Consider the following 21,235-nt stretch of genomic DNA (forward strand, 5'->3'; position numbering starts at 1 on the left):
TGTTTTCCTTTTGGGGTATATTTTCTATAAACCTAATTTGACTATACTTGGTAAAAATGAGGGTAATTTTAAAGAAAAAGACTGTTGGAGTTCCTGTTGTGGCGCAGTGGTTAACGAATCCGACTAGGAACCATGAGGTTGCGGGTTCCATCCCTGGCCTTGCTCAGTGGGTTAAGGATCCGGCGTTGCCCTGAGCTGTGGTGTAGGTTGCAGACGCGGCTCGGATCCCGCGTTGCTGTGGCTCTGGCGTAGGCCGGTGGCTATGGCTCCGATTCGACCCCTAGCCTGGGAACCTCCATATGCCGCAGGGGCGGCCCAAGAAATGGCAAAAAGACAAAAAAAAAGAAAAAAGAAAAAGACTGTTTTGATCCATATTCTAGTTTTGTGTATTGAGATTAGTGTTCTGTCTAAAACTCACCTCCCAATTTGTTCTTTGCCACTATGTTGCGCTATTATAAAGTTTAACTGAATTAATAAGAAAAATAATCTAAGCTTGTTTCTGAAGCTGATTGCTGTACTCTGTCTCTGGGTAAATATCAGATGTCCCATGACAACCAGCAGACTATACGTTCTGGAAAAAGTGTCATTTAAAGGTCCATCTCCAGCCTAGAGAAAAGGTTTCTTATCAGGAAATCTTTTTTTTTTTTGTCTTTTTGCATTTTCTAGGGCCGCTCCCGCGGCATATGGAGGTTCCCAGGCTAGGGGTAGAATCAGGAGCTGTAGCCATCTGCCTATACCACAGCCACAGCAACGCTGGATCCGAGCCGCATCTGCGACCTACACCACGGCTCACAGCAACGCCGGATCCTTTAACCTACTGAGCAAGGCCAGAGACCGAACCCGCAACCTCATGGTTCCTAGTCGGATTTCTTAACCACTGTGCCACAACAGGAACTCCTCTTATCAGGAATTCTTAAGTGCCATATGTACAAAGAAAGTGAAGAAACTCTTAAATTTATATTTCTCTCTTAAGAAGGGCTTCTACATTAGACTGGTCTATAGAGAGAACTATTGACTTCAAACTCATCCTAAAATAAGACTCTAATAAGAGAAACAAACACCAATGCATGGACAAAATGAAGACAACATCAGAAGTAGACCCCTGTCCCAAGACTGCCACTCCTGACGCATATGGTTATTTGTTTGACTTCTGATTTACCTTGGTGGGTTTCTCCCCTCCAAGGCTCTTACTGATGTTACTAGGTGGGATCCCTTCACCTGGCCATTAATACTCACTCTCACCCAGGCCATAAATATGTTTTCTTCTAATGTTTCTCAAGATCAATCAGCAACAAATAAGACTTCAGCCAAGGGACATAACTTTCCCAGGCTATATTAATTTAAATTTAAAGGCTCCCTTATGTTGGGAACAATTAAACCATCTAAGGATAACCAGCCTAATAACACTAGGAAATAAGGCTGAATGGACAAAGCCAATATATAATTTCCTTTAAAGATTAGGAACAGGGAGTTCCCGTCATGGCTCAGTGGTTAACGAATCCGACTAGGAACCATGAAGTTGGGGGTTCGATCCCTGGCCTTGCTCAGTGGGTTAGGGATCCAGTGTTGCCGTGAGCTGTGGTGTAGGTCACAGATGTGGTTCAGATCCCGCATTGCTGTGGCTCTGGGGTAGGCTGGTGGTTACAGTTCTGATTCGACCCCTAGACTGGGAACCTCTATATGCCATGGGTGCAGCCCTAAAAGACAAAAAGACAAAAAATAAATAAATAAATAAACATTAGGAACAGACAAATCCAGCTGAACCGGAATATACTGGGCTGTACTTGCTAAAAACATTTAACTTAATATTATTATTATTATTATAGGGCCACACCTACAACATATGGAGGTTCCCAGGCTAGGGGCTGAATTGGAGCTGTAGCTGTTGGCCGACGCCACAGCCACAGCAATACCATATCCAAGCTGTGTCTGGGACCTACACCACAGCTCACAGCAATGCCAGATCCTTAACGCAATGATTGAGGCCAGGGATTGAACTTGCATCCTCATGGATGCTAGTCATGTTTGTTCGTTGCCACTGAGCCACAACAGGAACTCCAAAACATTTAACTTAAATTCTTATTTACAGCTTTACTAATACTGCTATCTATCTTATTTCTATTAACTGTTTTCACAAAATTGCTATTTCTTGCCTTGCCGAATGTGTAACTGAGTCTCTGATAAAATGATATACCGTTCCATATGAGATCAGTGATCTCTAGATATGGGAAAATGCAACAAGAGGGAATATTTTCCAGAACCATAAGAGACTAGAAAGACAGGTGATCCAGATCCTTATTGGCTACTGTTAATAAGGCCACGTCTAGTAATAGCACATTGAGTGGCCTATGAGCAAAACCTTTGCCAGATCTAGGAATGTTCATTCCTAGCCCCATGGGGCAAATGATCATGAAATGCCTCCCAAAACTACAGTTGAATCTATGACCATGGGGAAGCACTGTGAACTGAAGTTTAGCACTTGCCATCAGCCTCCACATAGAGTAAAACCTGAGCCACTGCAGCTGCCAACCTGCAGCACCCCCTGAGCAGAGGTTAGGGTGGAGACCAGAAGCGAGGTACTCTGAGTTCTGGGAAAACTGACAGAACAGGCCTTCAGAGAGTTAGATTTCAGGTAAGGACTTTTATGGGCCCAAATTCTTGTGTCTTCTCTTATCTAGAAAACCAGAAATCATTAATAGTGGCATCTCCAGGAGTTCCCATCATGGCGCAGTGGAAACGAATCTGACTAGGAACCATGAGGTTGCAGGTTCTATTCCTGGCCTCACTCAGTGGGTTAAGGATCTGGTGTTGCCATGAGCTGTGGTGTAATTCGCAGATGCGGCTCGGATCCCGCGTTGCTGTGGCTCTGGTGTAGGCGGGCAGTAACAGCTCCGATTAGATCCCTAGTCTGGGAACCTCCATTTGCCATGCGTGTGGGCCTAAAAAGACAAAAAAAACCCAAAAAAACAAAAACCAAAAAACAGTGGCGTCTCCATTGGCCATTAGAGAGAAAAGGCAGAATGGAGTAGCTATGGGTCAGACATCCAAGGTAATACTAGCAAATGTTATGGGCATAATTTTAGACAAGTCTTTGTATTGCTAAGAACTTATTGTGCTCCCTGTCAGTCTTGATGCCACCAGCTGTTCTCAAACAGCATCAGCCGGCAACTCAACCTTATGTTTTCAAGGTCTCCTCTTAAAACAACAGAAAGGAGACACCATTTATAATAACCAATAGCTCCTGTTAATTGTGTTAATACCACAACAAATGGTAAAACCTCCTTAGATAAACTACACTCCTTCAACAGTACCCATATCAACCTATAATCTCAAACCTCTGTTTATTTATTTTTCTTTTCTTCCCATCCTCTATGGTAGGAACCTACCATGGCCAGCCACCCAGTACGACTCATCCCTAGCCACCAGAAGTAGCTACAGAAGAGTAGACCGTGGCCCCTATTCCATATAACAAAAGGCTGGGATGATAGGTTCCCAGGATGATGGAGGCAACCACCCCACCCTCACCCCCCAAATGCAGCTGTTCACCTTGGAGACCTGCTTGCAGCCCAGCACAAGATCTACACCCTTTCCCGGAATGCGGAGGCTCAAGTTGGGCAGCAAGAAACAATGGCCTGGAGTTCCCGTCGTGGCTCAGTGGTTAACGAATCCGACTAGGAACCATGAGGTTGTGGGTTCCATCCCTGGCCTTGCTCAGTGGGTTAAGGATCCAGCGTTGCCGTGAGCTGTGGTGTAGGTCGCAGACGCGGCTGGGATCCTTAGTTGCTGTGGCTGTGGTGTAGGACAGCGGCTGCAGCTCCAATTCAACCCCTAGCCTGGGAACCTCCATATGCCGAGGGAGCAGCCCAAGAAAATGGCAAAAAGACAAAAAAAAAAAAAAAAAGAATAAAAAAAAAGAAACAATGGCCTGAAGGAAATAACTGTCTGCATAGATTAGCCACCTATAAGGATTAACTGCCCTCAATCTCAACCGCCTACCCCTCCCTTGATCTTCCCCTCCTTCTTCTTTGTCGGTGCTACCACAATCCATCCAGCCACAGATCCTTTATAAGCCTAGCACTTCTTCACGGTCAGGGCTGGTGCCATTTTTTTTTTTTTTTTTTTTTTTTTTTTTTGCTTTTTAGGGCTGTACCCCCACACCTGCGGTACATGGTGGAGGTTCCCAGGCTAAGGGTCCAATCAGAGCTACAGCGGCCAGCCTACACCATAACCACAGCAATGCAGCGTCCAAGCCGCATCTGCGACCTACACCACAGCTCATGACACCAGATCCTTAACCTACTGAGCAAGGCCAGGGATTGAACCCGAAACCTCATGGTCACTAGTCAGATTTGTTTCTGCTGCGCCACAATGGCAACTCCGGGCTGGTGCCATCTTGAACCCCTCTGATGCCTTAATAAATCTCTCTTATTTTTACCAACTCAGCCTTGCATGTTCCTCCCTTGGCAAACCTAATAATTTTCATATATTTTCTCTCATTCTGTGGGTTGTCTTTTCACTTTCTTTCTGGTATTCTTTGAAGCGCCAAAGTTTTTTTGTTTTGTTTTGTTTTTTAGGGCTGCATCTGTGACATACGGGAGTTCCCAGGATAGGGGTTGAATTGGAGCTACAGCTGCTGCTCACAGCCACAGCCACAGCAACACCAGATCCAAGCATCATCTACTACCTATGCCACAGCTCACAGCAATACTGGATCCTTAACCCACTGAGCAAGGCCAGGGATTGAACCTGCACCATCATGGATACTAGTCGAGTTTATTACCACCGAGCCACAATGGGAATTAGAAGGAATTGTTTTCTTAATTTCACGTTGGTTTGCTCATTGCTACTGTATAGAAATAGAATTGATTTTTGTATATTGATGTTATATTCTACAACCTTGCTGAAATCATTTATTATTTCTAAGGGCTTTTAAGGGATTCCTTAGGATCAAATGACTTTTATTTATTTTTTTTTTCTGCTTTAAAAGTAGCAGTTTTATTTATTTTATTTATTTTTTTTCCACTGTACAGCAAGGGGATCAAATTATCAAACGACTTTTAAATACATGAAAAGAGACTAACCTCTTTTACAACGAGATAAATGCAAATCAGAACTACCAGTGGGAGTTCCCTGGTGGTGCAGCAGTTTAAGGAGGATCTGGTGTTGTCATTGCTGTGGCACAGGTTCAATAAGGCAAGGCCAAAAAGAACCCCCACCCAAACCCCATTGTCATGGAATATGGTTTTGTTCACCTACTAAACTGGCAAAGATCTAAAATTTTCAATTGTATGGGTGTGGTACTATTAATATTCATACTCTTTATTCAGCAATACCACTTCCAGGAATATATTCAACAGAAGCTATCTTCCAGTTCAGTTCATGTACAGTATCCCTAGGGACGCATAAACATTACTGAGGCATGAAGGCACATCTCTGTTTGATTGTTCATACAAAGTTCAAAAACAGGCAAAACTAATCTGTGGAGAGTAATCAGCATAATTGTATCAACATATCGTTTAATCAAAAAATTTTCAGGAGTTCCCGTCATGGCGCAGTGGTTAACGAATCCGACTAGGAACCATGAGGTTGCGGGTTCGCTCCCTGCCCTTGCTCAGTGGGTTAACGATCCGGCGTTGCCGTGAGCTGTGGTGTAGGTTGCAGACGTGGCTCGGATCCCGCGTTGCTGTGGCTCTGGCGTAGGCCGGTGGCTACAGCTCCGATTGGACCCCTAGCCTGGGAACCTCCATATGCCGCGGGAGCGGCCCAAGAAATAGCAACAACAACAACAACAAACAACAAAAACGACAAAAGACAAAAAAAAAAAAAAAAAAAAAAATTTTCAGTATGTTTCTTTCTTTTCTTTTTCTTTTTTTTTTTTTTTTTTGTCTTTCCTCCTTTTAGGGACATACCCCAGCATATGGAGGTTCCCAGGCTAGGGGTCTAATCGGAGCTGTAGCTACCGGCCTACACCACAGCCACAGCAACACCAGATCCTAGCTGTGTCTGTGACCTACACCACAGCTCACGGCAACACCAGATCCTTAATCCACTGAGCAAGGCCAGGGATCGAAACTTCAACCACATGGTTGTTAGCTGGGTTCATTTCCACTGTTCCCAGTATGTTTATTTCTTTATTTTTTTAATATATATTTTTTAATGACTGTACCCATGGCATATGGAAGTTCCCAGGCCACGGATTGAACCAGCACCTCCACAGGGACAAGCCGGCTCATTAATCCTCTGCACCACAGCAGCAACTCCAATCAGGATGCATCTTTTTTTTTTTTTTTTTATTTTCCCACTGTACAGCAAGGGGGTCAGGTTATCCTTACATGTATACATTACAATTTCAGTTTTTCCCCCACCCTTTGTTCTGTTGCAACATGAGTATCTAGACATAGTTCTCAATGCTACTCAGCAGGATCTCCTTGTAAATCTATTCTAAGTTGTGTCTGATAAGCCCAAGCTCCCGATCCCTCCCACTCCCTCCCCCTCCCATCAGGCAGCCACAAGTCTCTTCTCCAAGTCCAGGATTTTCTTTTCTTTATTTTTTTATTTTCCCACTGTACAGCAAGGGGGTCAGGTTATCCTTACATGTATACATTACAATTACATTTTTTCCCCCAGGATGCATCTTTAAATGATGACTTCCTCCGTCTCAAGCTAACCATAACGCCACCTTCATCCCCCCCTCAGTAAAATAATAAGTTCTCTTTATTATCGGTTTGTTTGCTGTTTAAAATGTATGTATTATATTATGCTTTCCATGAGCACTACATCCAGTTCAAATCCTGTCCCCAAAAGTTATTACAGTAGCCTTCTATATGGTCTCCTGTGTTTCATAATTCCCACTTTAAATTCTCCTCTACATAGCACCAGATTCATTTAACAAAATCACCCTACGAACCTGACTGAACATCTTCAATCGGTTCCTACGGGATTGCGAAACTCCCTTACACGTGCATAGGTCTATATAGAGTTTAGGTTGATCCCTGATATAATCCTGTGAGTAGGTCAGGAGAGTTTAAATTCCCCAATACCCTGGCACTTGGAGACACTTCACAACCTTTGTTCTTTTTTTTTGTCTTTTTGCCATTTCTTGGGCCACTCTCGCGGCATACGGGAGGTTCCCAGGCTAGGGGTCTAATCAGAGCTGTAGCTGCCAGCCTACACCAGAGCCACAGCAACTTGGGATCTGAGCTGCATCTGCGACCTACACCACAGCTCACCGCAACGCTAGATTGCCAACCCACTGAGCAAGGGCAAGAATTGAACCCGAAACCTCATGGTTCCTAGTCGGATTCGTTAACCACTGCGCCACGATGGGAACTCCCCGAATAAGGTGTTTCTTTCTTTCTTTTTTTTTGGTCTTTTCTAGGGCCGCAGCTGCGGCATGTGGAGGTTCCCAGGCTAGGGGTCCAATCAGAGCTGCAGCCACCAGCCTACACCACAGCCACAGCAACTCAAGATCTGAGCTGTGTCTGCAACCTACACCACAGCTCACAGCAATGCTGGATCCTTAATCCACTGAGCGAGGCCAGGAATCGAACCTGGAACCTCATGGCTCCCAGTCGGATTCGTTAACCACTGAGCCACGACGGGAACTCCACAACCCTATGTTCTAATAAATCCACATGTTCCAGTATTTACACACAATCATGTATTCATTTATAATAATTGTTGAATCTTAACAGTCGTCTAGGAGGTATATTGATAAGGAAAACAGATATGGTCTCTGGACTTTACAACAGGGTGGGGAACAGATAATTCACAACTCAACAATTCAATGCTGTATGTAAACAATCAGTGCTCCAAAGAAAAATAAACAAAGAGGTCAGTAAAAGAGGAGAGAGGGCGGAGTTCCTGATGTGGCGCAGCGGAAACAAATCTGACTAGGAACCATGAGGTTTCGGGTTGGATCCTTGGCCTCGTTCAGTGGCTTAAGGACCCGGCGTTGCCGTGAGCTGTGATGTAGGTCGCAGACGTGGCTCAGATCTGGTGTTGCTGTGGCTGTGGCATAGGCTGGCAGCTTTAGTTCCGATTAGACCCCTGGCCTGGGAAACTCCATGTGCCACAAGTGTGGCCCTAAAAGACAAAATGACAAAAAAAAAAAAAAAAAGTAGAGAGAAGAGAGGGCAATTTACTCTTGTAGATGTCAAAAGAGGCTCCTCTGAGGAGGTGACATTTAGAAGCATACATTTGGAGTTCCCGTTGTGGCTCAGCAGGTTAAGAACCTGTATCCATGAAGATGCAGGTTTGATTCCTGGCCTTGCTCAGGCCTCGCTCAGTGGGTTAAAAGTTCTGGTGTTGCAGCAAGCTGTAGTGTAGGTCCCAGACGTGGCTCTGATCCATGGCTGTGGCATAGGTTGGCAACTGCCACTTCAATCGGGAACTTCTACGTGCTACAGGTGCGGTCCTAAAAAGAAAAATAAATTAATTAATTAATAAATAAAGGCATACATTTAACTGCTGTGTAAAGCATGACCTGGAGAAAGGTGGGAGTGAGCCAGGGGAGGGAGGAAGTTGCAGAGTTGACCAGATGGCTGAACTCTGCTCCTGCTCTTTCTTTTTTTTTGTTTTTTGTCTTTTCAGAGCCACACCTGTGGCATATGGAGGTTCCCAGGCTAGGGGTCTAATGGGAGCTAGAGCTGCCGGCCTACGCCAGAGCCACTGCAACACCAGATCTGAGCCACATCTTTGACCTACACCACAGCTCAAGGTAACACCGGATCCTTAACCCACTGATCGAGGCCAGGGATCAAACCTGCAACCTCATGGTTCCTAGTCGGATTCATTTCCACTTCGCTACGTCGGGAACTCCTTGCTCCTGCTCTTTCTTTCTTGGAGTCATTCAGTAAATATTTCCTTATCACCATGTGACGGTCCCTTCATTGAAGTGTAAACATTCTTGGGTGTGTAGATGTAGTGTCCTCTCCAGAGGCTAATATAGTATCTTGTGGTCAGTAGGGTCCATTTTATAGCTTTTCTTGCTCTCTCTCTCTCTCTCTCTTTTTTTTGCGTTTTAGGGCCACACTTGCGGCATATGGAAGTTCCCAGGCTAGGGGTTGCAGTGGAGCTACACCTGCTGCTCTACACCACATCCACAACAACACAGGATCCAAGCCACATCTGTGACCCATGCCACAGCTCACAGCAACGCTGGATCCTTAATCCACTGAGCGAGGCCAGGAATCGAACCTGCATCCTCATGGATTCTAGTCAGTCTTGTTAACCATTGAGCCACAAAGGGAATTCCCTCTTGTTCTCTTCTTTTTTTTTTTTTTTTTTTTTTTGTTTGTCTTTTTGCCTTTTCTAGGGCTGCTCCTGCGGCATATGGAGGTTCCCAGGCTAGGGGTCTAACCCGAGCTGTAGCCACCGGCCTACGCCAGGGCCACAGCAACGCAGGATCCGAGCTGCATCTGCGACCTACACCACAGCTCACGGCAACGCCGGATCGTTAACCCACTGAGCAAGGGCAGGGACCGAACCCGCAACCTCGTGGTTCCTAGTCGGATTCGTTAACCACTGCGCCACGACGGGAACTCCACTCTTGTTCTCTTCTTCACTCAGCAGTGCTGAGGATGGTGATGATGGCTTTCAACTGAGAGAAGCCTGGAAAGGGCATGCTTCTCTAAGTTGTGATTTTCCTGAGGATCCAGGAGCAAGTTGAGCCACAAAAATGAGCATGGAGAGAGAATCCCCTCTGAGAGATGGGATTCCTGAGAAGAAAGCAGTCCTGCTTGGCCCCACTGCTGCCAGACTTCCAAGGACAGAGGACTGGAACAGTGTGACTCCCTCCCCCTCTAACAGGAAGAAGCTTCAGTGTAGTGTCGACATGACCTGAGGCTTCCTGGGAGGCAAGGTGGCTGGACTCCTCCGTTCAGAATGGGAGAGGAAGGAACTCTTATCCTCCTGGTTGAGGTTGTTGGATCCCAGGGCAGACTGCCTCCAAATGTGCCACAATGGCATGTTGATTATTACTATTATTATTTTCTTTGCAGGGCTGGTGGCATACGGAAGTTCCGGGGCCAGGGATTGAACCTGTGCCACACCCGCCACCTGAGCCATAGCAGTGACAGCGTTGGATCCTTTTTTTTTTTAATTTTTTTTTTAGTGCCACGCCCATGGCATATGGAAGTTCCCAGGCTAGGGGTGGAAAAGGAGCTGTAGCTGCAGGCCTAGGCCACAGCAACGCAGGATCCAAGCTGTGTCTTCGACCTACACCACGGGTCACAGTAATTCTGGATCAATCTGCTGTTGGAGGCCAGGGATTGAACCTCCAATCTCACAGTTCCTAGTCAGATTCATTTCCGCCGTGCCACTGCTGGACCTCAGACAACGTCGTATCCTTAACCCGCTGCACCACCAAGGGAACTCTTCACGCTGATTATTTTAATTAAAATCACTTAAGAAACAGCCAATCAGGGGCATGCTCTGTCTCCCTGAAAACAAGGAATAAATCTCCCATGTGAGAGGTACCCTTCCTGTACCAGGAGGTAAAGAGAAAATCCTTATCACTAGAGACAGGGAAATTAGGCTGAGAAGTCTGTATAAACAAAAGCTTGTTACTTTTAAAATTTACTACCCAAAGTCCAAATTCTGTTTAGATTCTTCCTCAGTTGAGCACCCCCAATCCAACTTTCTTTGTTCTATCAATTCCTCACAGATTTCTTGTTTCTTTGCCTGAAAAGAATAAAATCTGCCTGCTTTGGCCACTTTGGAGATTCTATTTCTATGAGATCTCCATGTGCATGAATTAAAATTTGTTTCTGGAGTTCCCATCATGGCTCAGCGGTGAATGAACCCGACTGGTATCCATGAGGATGTGGCTTCAATACCTGGCCTCACTCAGTGGGTTAAGGATCTGGCAGCGTTGCTGTGAGCTGTGGTGTAGCCTGGCAGCTACAGCTCCTATTCGACCCCTAGCTTGGGAACCTCTATATACTGTGAGTTTGACCCCAAAAAGACAAAAAAAAAAAAATTTGTTTCTTTTTCTCCTGTTAAGCTGTCTTCTGTCTTTTTAAAAAATTTTATGTTTTTTGTTTTTTCCTTTATAGTTGATTTACAGCGTTCTCTCAATTTCTACTGTACAACAAAGGGGCCCAGTCATACATACATATAAATTCTTTTTCTCACATTATCCTCCATCATGTTCCATCACAAGTGACTAGATATATAGTTCCCTGTGCTCTACAGCAGGATCTCATTGCTTATCTACTCCAAATGCAATAGTTTGTATCTACTAACGCCAGACTCCCAGTCCATCCCACCCCCTCCCCCTTGGCAACCACAAGTCTGTTCTCCATGCTCATGATTTTCTTTTCTGTGGAAAGGTTCATCTGTGCCAAATATTAGATTCCAGATATGAGTTATATCATATGGTATTTGTCTTTCTCTTTCTGATTTACTTCACTTAGTATGACAGTCTCTAGGTCCATCCAGGTTGCTGCAAATGGCATGATTTTGTTATGTTTTATGGCAGAGTAGTGTTCTGTTGTGTATATGTACCACATCTTCTAATCCATTCATCTGTTGATGGACATTTAGGTTGTTTCCATGTCTTCGCTACTGTGAATAGTGCTGCAATGAACATACAGTAGGTGCATATATCTTTTTCAATGAAAGTTTTATTCAGAACTTCTGTCAATTTCATCATTAGTCCATCCACAAGGAGTCAAGAGGGGCAGAGTAGGAAACTTTTCCCTCCCCAACAGGGTGGCCCCTAGAGAGGGCAGGGGGGGTTGGTGAGGATGTGAGAGGGTAGGGAGGGGTGGATCTAGGCTTGGGTGTCACTCCTCCAGAGCTTACATTAGCACTCTGGCAAACCTGGCTTTTTTCCCTAAGAGGTTACTTCCCCTGGAAGAACAGTTTCTGCATCGAAGTTGTGAAACAAACTTGGGGAAAGCTGTCTACAAACCACAACTGGTCTCTTGTAGGGTTGTCAATGGTCAGTGAAGCCCTTCTCTCACCAGACTCCAGCCTAGTCAGTGGAGACACAGCAGAAACTAAGGTGTAGGAGTTCCCGTTGTTGCACAGTGGAAACAGATCTGACTGGGAACCATGTCAACCCAGGCAGCCACTGGGTAGAGAGCATCCTTACTTTCAAGGTGACGGTGGCATATAAGGCTCACCCACCTAGAGAGTAAGCTAATACAAAGAATGATCCTTGTACAAGGAGTACACACTAGATACTGAACACTTTTTCTGTGTTGAATAACCGAATTCAAATGTGCTGAATAAGTCTATGATAAATATAATGAATTTAAAAAGGCTCCTGAGGTTGGGTTTCCTATGATCATATCAATGTCAGTGGTGAATATACCAAGTTTCACTGTGGATTCATCTCTGGGGAAGAAATTCCCTTCTCCCGAAGTAGGATCCCCAGGATCCAACATTAAAAGAGACATAGTCTTTCTGTAAATTGAAACTTTATTTTTAATTTTTTCATCTTTTTAGGGCTTCACCTGTGCATATGGAAGTTCCCAGTCTATGGATCACAGAATTGCATCTGCCAGCCTACACCAGAACCATAGCCACACCAGATCTGAGCCACGTCTTTGGCCTACACTGCAGCTCATGGCAACACCGGGCCCTTAACCCACTGTGTGAGGCCAGGGATTGAACCCAAGTCCTCATGGATACTAGTCTGGTTTGTTACCGCTGCGCCACAACGGGAACTCCTAAGTTGAAACTTTTAACATGCCAATTTACGTTTGCTAGCAATAAAGTTCCGGCAGGAGAAAAAAATATGTATGAAAGCCCTTCTGACCTAATCTCCAGCAGTCCAATGTGGTTGAAAAACTGTAAAGAAATTAACTACACGTGTTTAAGTTTCTGGAAACGTGTGGTTAGCAAGTTGGAAGAGAACAGAGGCCACCCGGGAAGTTGAAGCACTGTGGCTTATTTAGCATCCTAGAGATTCATGAAATAACTTGTATTCCACTTTTTAAAAACATTTTTACTGGAGTATAATGCATAATGTTATATTAGTTTCAGGTGTATAGCCAAGCGAACTATATATATATTCTTTTTCCCATATAGGTTATTTATTTATTTATTTATTTTTGTCTTTTTAGGGCCACGGGCATATGGAAATTATCAGGCTAGGGGTTGAATCAGAGCCACAGCTGCCAGCCTATGCCACAGCCACAGCAATGTCAGATACAAGCCACGTCTGCAATCTACACCACAGCTCACAGCAATGCCAGCTCCTTAACCCACTGAATGAGGCCAGGGATGGAATGCACATCCTCATGGATACCAGTCGGATTCATTTCCACTGCAATATGACAGGACTTTACCAGCCACACTTGGTACTTCATCACCCCTCTCCTAAGAACAAGGATATTCTCAAACATAGCCATTATCACAGTGAAACATATAACAGACTCAAAATTACTCTCTTTAGTATACATTACACATACAAAGTTCTCCAATTACCTTTCAAATCTCTGTCATAGCTTCTTTCCTTCAACATGGTATAGGATCAAGGGATTTGGTTGTGGTCCCCTAAGTTTGGACTGATTCCTAGCTTTTTTGTGTTTTTCTTGATATTGATTTTTTGAAGAGTCTGGAGCTGTTTCGCAAAATGTCTCTCAATCTGGATTTGTCTGATTTTTTTTCCCCGTGACTAGTTTCATTTTAAACCTTTTTGGCAGATGTACATGGGTGATGTAAAATCCCATTTTTGACATTCAGCGTGCTAACAAGCTAGGCCTTGGAGGGTGGTTGATATATTTTTAGCAGGACTAGTTGTTGCCTTCTCTGGAGTGTGGCGGCCCTTTCTGACATAGGACTGGCTGACCTCTCTGGCCTGTGCACTGTTGAAAACTCAGTGACCCTCATTAGAGGCAAAATTTTAAAAAGGGAGGTTCTCTGTTGAGAGAGGGGATAGGACAACATATCCGGCTTTGTCTGGAGACATTTTTGGTTGTCATATTGGGGGAGGGGGTGTGCTACTAGCATCTAGAGGGTGGAGGCCAGGGATGCTGCCAAACATACCCATTAAAAAAGAATTATCTAGCCCCAAATGTCAATAGTGGCCAGGTGGAGAAAGCCAGTGAATGCCAATGAAGTGCTCCAACTAGTCGACTTCTTGGCACCTGCCTCCTTTCAATCTCTTTCTGAAGTGTTCCACTACTGTTTTTGTCATAAATGTTGAACACGAATGAAAAAAAAAACAATTTCCAGCACTTCCTAACTGTTAAGCAGGGTGACACAATTTTGTATATCTGTATCTAAACTGGTCCTCTAGTTGGCCTGTGAACTTCCAGCTCCTGCCAAGTGTGTCATCTGAGATGAACATTTTAATTGTTTGAACAGGCACGTATCAATCTTATTTGGGAGAAAAGGTGCCAGTAAAATCCCAAAGAGCATTGCGTACTGACAATTACGCTGTAGGTTAGAGTGTACAGAGCGCTTTCCAATAATACATCTGTCATTCGACCTGACAACATTCGGGGAGGTGGTTTATTAGGAAGTGGCTGCCCTTTCGCACTCGAGGAACCACGTCCGCCCAGAGCTGTGCCGGAGGACTCCGGGCTGGGGGGGGGGGGCCGGGGGTTGAGCGCGGGCTAGTCGGGGAGGGGAGAGGGCCGGGAGAGAGTTGGGTGGAATGACGAGGGAGAGGAGACCTCCAGGCTGGGGTGGGAGGGTAAGGGGTTCAGACTGGGGATTCAGCCTCCAGGTACCGCAGTCAACTTCGCAGGAATCAAAACTGTTCTGGACTCTTCCTCTCCCTGTCCTCCCGCAAACAACCAACCTGACACTCAAAGGGCATCTTCTTGGGTGAAACAGAAGTCAAACAAGTTCTAGAGTGACCGTGGAAATGCCTGGCTCCTGACTTCCGCGGAAAGCTGGGAAGTTCACCTGTTAGTGGCGGGGCGCAGCACGAGTAGGGAGTGCGGGGTCAAGTGCTTGCAGCGCTCACCTTCCCCCGCCAGGTAGGGCAGGTGAATGAGCAACGTCAGAGTCCAGGTTCGATGGTGCGGTGAGGAGCACAGAGAGCTGTACAGCGCTGCATCTCGGCGACCATGGCTCAGCTGGTGGATGGCCCTGTTACTGTATCCGGCTTCTTCCACCCGTGCGGCATGCGAGACGCAGGTCGACTTGACAAGACGTGGGGAGACAATCACGGCGTGATCAAGGGATTTGATCCTCCCATCACGCGAAAACGAAACTTCTAAGGATGCCAGACTTCCAGTGCGACCTGCGCCGCCCCGGCTGCCGGGGCTCAGAGTCCTGAACGCCGTCCCTCCCTGCGCGTACCTGGGGCCTAGCTCGGCCATGCTGCCAGGCCCCGCTCCCAAGGTGGGAGTCGCGCCTGGCCCTCCCGGCCGGCAGATCCCACCCCGGAGCCAGGCCCTGCTTCGCTAAGTCCGGCAGCCAGGTGTGTGGCGCCAGGCCCCTCCCCACCTTCAGGCCCTGCCCCATTCGGTCCCTTCTCGCAGCCAGGTGAGCCGCGTCAAGTCTTGTCTCATCGCCAGGCCCCGCCCTATCCCGCCGTCATGCCCCGCCCACCACCTCAAGGCCCCGCCCACTGACTGCAGCGCCTGCGCGCTGTGGCCCGTCGGGCCAGGGCCGGGCGGCGCGGCCGGTGCAGTCGGCGGGCGCAGTGCGCGTGCGCCTTGCGGCCGGGGGCGGGCGGCGGCGGCCGCGGAGCGGAGCGGGGGCGGGGCGGCGCCGTCTGGCTCGGTCGGGCCGGGGCGGGAGCGCGGCTCGGGACAGTGGGGCCCGCGGGCTGCGGACGGCGGCCTAGGTGGCCGGCAGGTGAGGCCCGTGCGCCGCTGGGGAGCGGACGCCGCAAGGGGGCCGCGGGCGGGGCCCGCCGAGGGGCGGTGGCGCCCGGGGAGCAGCGGGCCCCGGCGCATTGTCCGGGCGGCGGGCGGCGCCTGCACAGCGCCCCCTGCCGGCCGGGCCGCGGGCGGGGGCCTCAGGCTCGGGCCGCGCGCCTTTGTTCGCCGCCCCCGCCAACATGGCCGCCGCCCCCGGCCCGGCCGATCGGCCCCGCGCGCTTTGTTCCAGAGGCCTCGGAGCTCACGCGGGCGGGGGGCGCGAGGTGGCAGGGCCCGTGGCGTGGGGGGGCGATGCGGCAGGCGCCAGCGGGGGGGCGGGGCGGGGTGAGTGTTGCATAACCCGGGCTGGGCGGGGGAGGAAGGAATGGGACCCTCGGGGCTTGAGGGGGTGGAGTAGGAGTCCCCCTGGTGTGGGGGAGGGGGGACAGGACCCCGGGGTTGGCTGGAGGGATGTGGGGGGGAGGGGAACGGACCTTTGGGGCGTGGGGAGGGGCTGGGGTGGAAGGTGGGAAGAAGGTGGGGGGAGGGGACTGGTCCCCCCGTGTTAGGAGGGCGCTGGACGGGACCCTAGGAAGAGGAGGGGGTTCTCCAGGATCGGGACCCCTGAGCACTGACGCTGCTCTCCCACCCAAGCCTGTGTACCTAACGACGGCTTGGCCTCTCCGGCGGCTGCCCGGGGTCCTGCAGCGATGGGCTTGGCGGAGAAGGTGGTTTTTTCGGGGCTCCCATAACATCCCCCCACCTCATTTCCCTCTTTCCCTTGGCGGCCGGTTCGCACGCCCCGGGGAAGCTCTGCGCGGGACGGGCGGACTACGGGGTTTTCTGCACACACGGACACTTTTCTTTTTCATCACGAGTGACCTTGAGCGCATTCCGCAAGCATTTGCTGAGATTAATTGCACGGCGCGGAAACTGCGCAGTGCCTTTCCTTTGCCTCTGTTAGCCTCTCCAATTGTGGATGCGTCCTCGACTTTACCAGATTTGATTTTAGTGATGGCCTCAGCAATAAATGCCCCAAAATAGACACCCCAAATCTGTTTACGCGGTTGCTTTATGCTTATTTGCTTTTTATGATTTGTGGATTGGGGTTCTTGGTTTTGGAGAGGGTTTTCCGTGCATGTTGAATTAACAAATATGGATTTGCTGTAGATCAATAAGCAACACAGGATACATTTAAGTATTAAAGGATTACACTATGTAACGTGACTTGTGTAGAAGACGACATACCTAAGGAAATGCGAATACCTATGTAAGTTGGATTGGAATTTTCTGGAAGGAACTCTGCAGTCTGAAAGGATTGATGGAGAGTACAGTAATTGCTTTCTACATAGCTTTTGTTAGGAAGTGAAAATTAAACGTAAAACTTGGGGTTGTATACTAGGACAGAATGAGTTTGTGAACATTCTTAAGAGGTTGTGAACTTCTAGTGGCTGTGAAATTTCAGATGGGGTCAAGTGAAATGAGGCAGCTTTTTCCCCTTCCTACTGTCAGCCTTAGTTAATGGGCAAATACCAAAAAACTGTACTAGCTACTAATTTATTACCAGACTTGCTAATTATATGTAAAAGTTGTTAAGTATGTCTCTCAAAATTATGGGTAATAGGTATGTGTTTCTTGTGAGAATTAAAATTGATTTTTTTTGTTTTGAATTTTTTGAGTAGCGAAGTGATTACTGTTAAGATGCTTTTAAATGGATAAGGAAAAAAGACCTTTAGCCATCTCTATGATTCACTTCGAATTCTTGGTTTTTTTTTTTTAAAGACTTTAGATGATCCCCAGAGTTTTGATTGTACCATTTCTGATGGTACCTTTATTGACCAATTCAGAACATAGTAACAATAATTTACTTAGTTTTGGAATATGTATCTGAAGCATTGTTGTTTCAGATGGTATTCTTTGTTACACTGGTATTAAATGCTGCAGGAAAACGGGTCGTGGGTCTCCTTTAGTTTGGGAAACAAATCTAAATCCTTTCCTTCTTCTGTAGGGTCACAATTTTTATCATATCAAGGGCTCTCAGAAATAGTACCAGCAGTGTTTTCCGCATTTGGCCTTACTTAGGTCCCTTCTTGTTTGTCTTTAATGTAATATCTGGTAACAGTCGGGAAATCCAGGTAATGGTGACATGTTGGTTATTGGTGTCCTTATAGATAATGGTGCCACTCCCATTAATTGTTGACTCGGAGGTTGATGTGATCTGTGTGTGCTTGTGCATCCTGTGGGAAGTAGTACCTCAGATTTGGCGCTTATTGATGAGATATAATTATGAGTTACTAATTTGAAGTCTTAACTACAGGAAATTTATGCAGTTTTTACTTCACAATGACTTACCTGATTGCATACTGTTACAGCTCCACTGGCTGCACTCCTTAATTGTTAGCATTTTTTCCTCTGGTATGTTAGAAATGTGTAGAAAGGATACTATTGTTCCTGAAGAGTTCCTGTGGATTATTTTAGAGATGCACAGGAGTGCTGTTGGGCATTTCTTTTGGATTAGCTATTAGCAGGAAACTAATTTGCTGAGAAAGAGCAGTTACTATATATCATGTAAATATTTTCTTATATTTATTAGATGCTTAATGTGTTTTCTTTCTCTTTTCCTTGAATGAAAAGAAATGCGAAGAGGGGAATCAGTGGCGAAAAGGATATGAGCTCTGGAGTTGGACATGGAGATCGAATGGCCTTCAACTTGAAGGAGTCTGGGTTGAAATCCAGCCCCAGTCCTTATTGGTCTAAAGCCACATACCTGATTCATCACAGAGCCTTTTTAAGCTTTCAATTCCTCAGCTGTAAACTGGGATTAAAACCTATCATATAAGACTGTTATGAAAGTTAAATGAAATAGATTTGTAGCACTTCCAGTACGTTCCTGAAATGCACCAGCTGATGCCAGTCATTGTTGATTTCCTTTTCTTTCCTGCCTTTGAACTTTGCTCTAGTTATTAGCATTTATTCTTCAACATCAGGTTGCTGAGCTGTGCTCCAGTTCAATTAAATTTTTAATTAAATCTTTATTAGGCGCTTATTTTATAGCTTTAAAATTACTATAAGTCATGTATGGGCATATTACGTAAAAATGTGCCCTTAGAGCCCTTAACAGCTTGGTAGGGAAGATACCCATTCATATGATGAGGAAATTCTATGCTAATGATGTTTGGGAAGAGAAGGTGATGTGCCAGCAGGGTTTAAGAATATAGATTAGGAGAGGAGTTCCCGTCGTGGCGCAGTGGTTAACGAATCCGACTGGGAACCATGAGGTTGCGGTTCAGTCCCTGCCCTTGCTCAGTGGGTTAAAGGATCCGGCGTTGGCGTTAGCTGTGGTGTAGGTTGCAGATGTGGCTCGGATCCCGCGTTGCTGTGGCCCTGGCATAGGCCGGAGGCTATAGCTCCTGTTGGACCCCTAGCCTGGGAACCTACGTATGCCGTGGGAGCAGCCCAAGAAACAGCAAAAAGACAAAAAAAAAAAAAAAAATATAGATTAGGAGAGAAAAGAAGTCTAAATGGAGTGATGGCAGGGGCAGAGTCAAGAATAGAGTGAGACCATCCTGAATTTGAATTACAATCAGAAGTTTCCTGATTGTTATCTGTTACTCTTGTGAGAGATTCATAGGACTCCTGGATGTCATGAGTTGCCTATGGGTATTGATCATATATCACTGTTGACATACCACTGTAGTCTGGCATAACCAGTCTATCTAGGGATGAATTTGGGGCTAGATTTTCAATCTACATGTCACGTTAAGGTAGTTGGTTTTTCTCCTAAAGGTAGGGGAAGCCATTGAAAGGCATTCAACCTATGAAAGGTGGCTTGGAGGAATCTGCCTGTGTAGGAGCTCTAGCTTCTAGCATCCAGCCTGTGGAAGAAGGTGGATGAAGTCATTTGAAAGCAGAGGGAATTTGTCTGGAGTCATTAGAATGTTAAATGTGTGGACTTTTCTGGGGGTGGTGATGGAGGAAGAAAGGATCCATTCATCATGGATCCTTTTACCCAGATGTTGAGAGAGTAAATGAAGAGACTAATAAAGCATTTTAAATACCATTTTGGATGGTTTTAGTTTGTTGTAATAAAGAAAAGGGCAGGACAACTTTTTTTTGAACCTAGATTATTTTTGTTTGCTTATTACTTGTTCCATTTGCTTATAGTTCTATCCTTAAGAAACCTAGGTTTAATTTTTGGACCTGTTTGCAAATGATCTATATATTTACCTATAGATCTATATAGACACATATGTATCCATGTGACCTATATATCTGTATATTAACTAACTGTGTGTGTAAGTTAATATTCCTCGTGAGAGTTTGAGGTTCTGACATGAGGGTAAGAATGTTCTTTTTCCCGTGTGCATGGTTGATTCGTTGTGAGTTTCTTTTTGCTTTCTTTTGAGGATCACTGTGGTCTCGTGGAATTTTATGCATTCAGTGTGTTTTCATCGAGTAGTCACCATTCTTTTTCCTCAGCGTGTTCTAACTTGGTTATAGCTTGGAACTCTGAATCTGATTCTTTTCCCTCAAATGCAATCCCATTAATTTTTTAACTGTGTCTTGCTCATGTTACAAGATGTCTGAGACTCACTTTGTGCTTTTCCTGCCCAAGACCTATCATCTAGTTCTTTCAGCTGCTTTTATTAGGCAGTGGAATTTAGATACCAAGGTGCTGTGCATCCTTATTGGCACTGAGATGCCCTTGCTTTCATTGGACAGGCCTGGGAAATAATACGTTTTGATTTGTGTACACTATTGTGTTGATATTTCCAGTTCACATTTAACTTTATAGGGTTTTTACTTTGAGTTTATCTTTTCTTCTCTAACATGGAAAATTTGCATTCTTAGCGGCATTGGTTATTTTCCTTTATCTTATAAATTAGTTTGAAAACACTAATAACCGTGAAGAGATTGTAGGTTTATATTTTATTCTTTTTGTTTAAAGACTATATCCACATAAGGATGTACAGTTGACATTCCGAATTATTAAATCATTTGAAAACATTTTCCTTCTGATTTTGTGTAACCAATTTGATTATTAATTTGGCTTATTTGAATGAGATCTTTAACTTTTAAGGATTGCTTTAATTTTTTACTTAATATATTTTTTCACTGTGTAGTTCCAAAGTCAAAGCTGCGTTACAGAGGTCTGTTCACTTTCTCCCTTCTGTTCCTGTCCCCTGCACTGTTCTCCTGCTCCATTTTTATTAGCTTCTGGTTTATTCTTCCACTCTTATTTTTTCAAATAAAAGCACACTTTTTAAAAATTTATTTGCCTTTCTTAAAAAGAAGTTTGGGTACATTGTTGTTACTTCCTTTTAATATATTCTGGAAATCATATAAGCTCTTTTCCTTTTAATATATTCTGGAAATCATATAAGCTCTTTTCCATCCTTTTGTGCTTGTTTGTCTCTTAATTATGAACACTTGGGTTGTTTATATTGTGGACATTTTGTTTT

General features: G+C 45.7%; 2 protein-coding genes across 2 annotated transcripts in view; one reads left to right on the forward strand and one right to left on the reverse strand.

Moving 5' to 3' along the window:
• LOC110256681 (proline-rich protein HaeIII subfamily 1-like) lies at window positions 15,417-18,135 on the reverse strand. The gene is made up of 3 exons (XM_021072957.1): window positions 18,126-18,135; window positions 16,423-16,616; window positions 15,417-16,199 (listed from the first exon to the last, which is right to left on the reverse strand). Exons 1-3 carry the CDS (start codon window positions 18,133-18,135, stop codon window positions 15,417-15,419), a joined length of 987 nt encoding a protein of 328 aa, XP_020928616.1.
• Window positions 15,730-21,235, forward strand: part of SPIN1 (spindlin 1) — a gene marked incomplete at its 3' end in the record, with an annotated part of 64,202 nt that continues 58,696 nt past the window's right edge. The window contains 1 exon segment of the mRNA NM_001195370.1: window positions 15,730-15,768.

This window comes from Sus scrofa, chromosome 14 (assembly GCF_000003025.6).
Source record: "Sus scrofa isolate TJ Tabasco breed Duroc chromosome 14, Sscrofa11.1, whole genome shotgun sequence".
Taxonomy (NCBI): domain Eukaryota; kingdom Metazoa; phylum Chordata; class Mammalia; order Artiodactyla; family Suidae; genus Sus; species Sus scrofa.

What these genes read in the sequence shown, in the direction of transcription:
- LOC110256681 (XM_021072957.1), bottom strand. An exon ending in CGTTAGGTACACAGGCTTGG is followed by an intron (nt 16,200 to 16,422) that starts GTGGGAGAGCAG and finishes CCCCCACACCAG; the next exon opens with GGGGACTCCTACTCCACCCC.